At 40.8% G+C, this 4808-nt stretch overlaps 1 protein-coding gene across 4 annotated transcripts in view; it reads right to left on the bottom strand.

Annotated features, from left to right (window-relative positions):
* LOC108498208 (granulocyte-macrophage colony-stimulating factor receptor subunit alpha-like) overlaps positions 1-4808 on the bottom strand; it is an 18178-nt gene extending 13370 nt beyond the window's left edge. The window contains exon 1 of one of the 4 annotated variants that reach the window (XM_017816617.1): positions 4697-4808. In XM_017816617.1, coding sequence (XP_017672106.1) covers positions 4697-4721 — 25 coding nt within the window. In that variant the 5' untranslated portion in view covers positions 4722-4808. Of the gene's footprint in view, positions 1-2605; positions 2638-4696 lie in introns of those variants that run through there. The other 3 variants (XM_017816614.1, XM_017816615.1, XM_017816616.1) reach the window with 3 other exon arrangements.

Here is a 4808-nt window from a genome sequence, read left to right on the forward strand (position 1 = left end):
TGAACACATAAATAATTTTTCACTGCTTTTTTTAAAGCCTTTGACTATTGCTATATAGAAGTTTTTTTAACCTTTTTAGTATCTTCCTATTTTTTTATGCATTTCATTTTCTGTTTCCCTCTGATGAGTTTCTTTGATGTGGAAGTATTTTTCCAAAAGGCACTTTTTTAAGCAGCAACCAAACCTTAAATATGGTCACTTTTCTTTTGCCTACTTTTTTTATTTTCTTATCTCACAGTGTGTGATTATTTTCTCTGGTGACACAGAGTATAGGCTATGTGAAGGAAGTTACACCTCCCTTTCCAGGCTGTGTGAGCATAGGAGAGGGTTGGCACTGCTGCCTGGTCCAACAAGGTAGTTCATGGCTGTGCTTTCATGTGTTGTGATTTGTAGCTTAAGAAACATTTGGTTCTGGCTAGGCTGGAGTTAACTTTCCCCAGAGCAGCCCATACAGTGCTGTGCTTTGTGTAAGTAGCAAGAATGGTCTTGATAACACACCAGTATTTTGGCTGTTGCTGAGCAGTGCTGGCACAGCATCAGGGTTGTCTCTCCAACCCCATCCCACTCACTCTGCAAAGGCCAGTAGAATGGGGGTGGGCAAGAGGCTGGGAGGGAACATGCCCAGGACAGATGATCCCAACTGACCAAAAGGATATTCCATATCATATGGCATCATGCTCAGCAATAAAACCTGGGAGAAAGAAGGATTGGAGTGGGAGGAGGCATTCGTTATTCATGCATTTGTCTTCCAAAACAACTGCTTTGTGTACTGAGGCCCTTTGTCCCAGGGAGTAGCTGAATATTGTCTGCTGATGGGAAGTAGAGAATAAACAAGAAGAGGAGTGAGAGAGAAGTTTGGTGGGCAGCTGGTGGTCAGCCTAGGTCAAAGCATCACCATATTTTTCCCTGTTTGATATCACAAATGTTTCTCCACTTTTCAAACTATATAATTTCCACTGCTCTTAGAGGTTTACATCTATCCAGAACAGCTACTTCAAATTTTTGTGTCAGATGCTGAGGAGTGAGATGTTACAGATCACTGTAGGTAATTTAAATTACTAAGGAAGTGTGAATATCTGGAAAAGGTGATTCCACATTTGTTCATATGGAGGCCTGAGCAAAGCTAGTCAAACACTGTCATTAGTTCTTGTCAAACATTTCTCATCTTATGCACCATTTTCTTTTCTCAGAGGAGGTTAAAACTTTGGAGAAGGTTTCTCCATTGACAGCATTTGTTTTTCTGTTGGGTTTTTTTACATGCAGAAGAAACTCTGGTTAATTTTTTGTTTGTTTTAGCATTGCCTAGTAGTGAAACTTCCTAATAGCAATTTTATTGATTACAGGTATTATTAAGGATAATTCTAAGACTGTAAGGTAAATTCTTACAAATTAAGGAAAAAGAGAAACATAGTAATATTTCATTACTCATCCACCCTTCTCTATTAATTTTTATGGTAATTTCAGAGTGCTGATTTCAGACTGACTCCACTTGTGGTGAAAGCAAAAACTCATTCAGACGTTCCAAGGAAGTTGTCTTGGATTCTTGAATATTTCCAGGAGGCACGTCACATTTCCTGGAAATTAGCTTGATAGTACATGTCCGTTGTGGTTTCCAGGATTCAAGCCAGGCCAGAACATCATGTTGGGGTTGCAACAGAGATAGACTCTTCACTGTAACCTGGTTCTTCTCTGTTTATCTTTCGCAACATCAGTATTTGTAAATCATCATACTACAGTAAGGATGTGGTCATGACTGCTGGGAACTGATACTGAAGAATCTTAAGTACAAATGGTATGGAGGACTGGCTGTGAAATGCTGTGTGAGATATTGGTCTCAATAGTTATTTCCACTTTCCCATGCTCTCAGGGACCTCCACACTAATGCCCATGGGAAACTCAGGACCTATTGTCCTTCTAGTCTGGCCCTTAAGCATACTTTTCTCCGCTTTGGCCCATCTGTTCAGTCACTCAACCTTTCCTCCTTCCTTTCCTCACCTTGCATTCTTTTTTAAGTTTTCCTGTTCTCAGTCAACTGTCTGCTCACCTTTTCTTTATTTTCTTGGCTTCATTCTTCTTGTCGTCTCTCTCTCTGCTCTCATGACTCCTGTGCTTTCAGAATCTCCCTCTCTCCTACACGTGACAACAGCCCCATACTGCAAGTACTCTTCATCCTTTCTCATGGAAACCCTCATCTAGGGCACTGCCACAGGAATCATCTGCAGCCCTGTCTGCTCAGAGGAGTGTTTGCTGACTGTTTGCTGACACCACTGTCTCCACATTCTGGACATTTCATTGGACTTGCAGTGGGAATAGCAGGGCTTGTAAGCATTCACTTTCCTCATAAGAAATTATAATTTCCATTGATCACAGCACTAAAGGAGTTTGCTTCCCAAAGGATTTGTGTTTCGCATTTGATCTACTTTTAAAACAAATCACTCAGGATAGGATTAGTTTGTTTAGTTGGTTTGTGCCTATGTTCTCTCTATCACTCTACCTGAATGCACCAACACATAGCCAGGTCCTCTGGCTTTTCTCTGCCTGCAGGCAGGATAAGAGATACAGGAGTTGTGGTGAGCCCTAAGCCATTTACATGACCAGTCCATACCTTCTGCACAATAACCAAGCAAGTGGCTCCAGTACCATATCTGTGGGAACTTTCTACTTCCAGAACCTCCACCCACTCTCAGACTGGTCTTCTGCAGACAGGTGTGGTAAAATTCTCTCTGCGCTGAATAGACCTCAGTATTGAAGGTGCTGGAAGGAACACATACTTATTTCAAACTGATTACGTGAAGGATCAGACTAGAAGAAATACATATATTCTTGTGTAAGCAGAATTTCCTCATATTTCATTAAAATAGGATGTAAAATAGAATCTGTTAGGATGAAACCCCACAAACTGTATGCTTTTTTCTGCTTTGCTTCTTTCCTTTTTCTCCCCTGGCCAGCCTCACGAGCATGTGTCTACCCTTCTACATAGTGAAGGGCCCCAGAGGAGACTCAAACACCTGATTTCTATACTAAACTCTTAGCTCACTGTCTAGCTCTCTCCCAGAGAGAGGTTTGCTATAAACCTAATTCATCCACCTAATCAATGTGTCAGATGGAAAATACAGTCACATAGTCTATAGCACAGAAACCATCCACTAAATACTGACAGCATTATCAGTTCTAACTCTCTTAGTCTGTACAGTTTATTGTCTTTGCTCTTAGGCTGTTAGTGCAGAATGCTGCTGGAAAATGTTACCTGAGACAGTGACTAATTTGTTTGAGTGGCTCTGGGAGAGTTACTACTGCCCATAACACACTTTCAGAAATAAAACTTTGGATTTTACTCATCGGGTGATGTGATGATAAACTAATACTTACACATTGCAGACATATGGAGAGTACCATATGCTTGCTAAGCCTACCAAAATGCATGGAACTAGGATAAAAACCTTACAATGCATGCTAAGCCATGAAATATTACTATCAAATTGCTGCTTAAAGATAACTTGTTCAGTTTCTAGATTGTACAAAACTGGAAGAAGTGGGTAATATGCCACTATTTTTCTTCTGAGGGACCTGGACAAGCTGGAGAAATGAGATGACAAGAATATAATAAAATTCAGCAGAGGAAAGTGCTGAGTCCTACACTTAGGGAGGAACAACCCCTGGCACCAGGAGAGCCTGAGGATAACCTACTGGAAAGCAGCTTTTGCAGAGACAGCACAAGCTGACCATGAGCCAACACTGTGCTGTTGCAGAAGTGAAGACCAAAGGCACCCTGAGCTGCATGAGACAGAGTGTTGCCAGCAGGTCAAGGGAGATGTTCCTGGGGTGCCTGGTCTTGATCTGGGATCCCCAGTAGAAGAAAGATACAGAGCTACTGGAGAGAGTCCAGCAAAGAACCTCAAAGATGATTAAGGGCTCTGACATATGGGAAGAGGCTGAGAAATCTGAGACTGTTCAGCCTGTAGAGATGAAGGCTCAGGGATATGTTATCCATGTATACAAATACCCAACTGTGGGGAATGAGGAAGATGGAGCCAGACTCTGTTCAGTCCTGCCAAGTGACTGGACAAGAGGCAATCGGCAAAAACTTAAATAATGGAAATTTGATTTAAACAGAAGAAAGCACTTTTTACTGTGAGAGTAGTCAAGCACTTGAATGGGTTTTCCAGGGAAGTTGTGGAGTCTCCAGCATTGGAGATACTGACTGAACAAAGCCCTGAGCAACCTGCTGTAGCTGACCCTTCTCTGAGCAAGGGTTGGGACAATCTACAGAAACGCCTTCCAGCCTCAACCATCCCAAGGTTCTGTGATTTATTTTTTTCCCCAGGAAATATAAATCCACATATTTCTAGTTAGATTAATTTATAGAAGGGGTACAGAAAATAGCATATCTTTCAGTTATTGAAAAATAGATGTGAGATAAAAAATGTCAAATAATGCAACAGACATCATAAACATTTCATAGTCTTCCTTGAATCTTGAAGAAATCTTTAGAAATTTTTTATATACACATTTATATTTTAATCAAATAGGCTAAAGCATCCCCAAAATTTTCCTTAGACTTTCTTAAGCAGAAAGGAAGCTAATCCATATTTTTTACTTGGGATAATATGATTGTACCTGACTTAGCCCTCGGCAAACATCTGCATGAAATCTTCTGTGGCACAAGAAAATCAATAGACAAGAAAGAGAGACATACCTCCTTTTGAAAAAACTCTCCTCATTTATCTTGTTTGATTTTGGTTCACAGCAACAAGGACGCTTAAACCTGTAGTTGTAGTCACATGCAGGAATCAGTAAGTGTTTTGCTC

This window comes from Lepidothrix coronata, unplaced genomic scaffold (assembly GCF_001604755.1).
Source record: "Lepidothrix coronata isolate B3197 unplaced genomic scaffold, Lepidothrix_coronata-1.0 Scaffold57, whole genome shotgun sequence".
Lineage (NCBI taxonomy): Eukaryota > Metazoa > Chordata > Aves > Passeriformes > Pipridae > Lepidothrix > Lepidothrix coronata.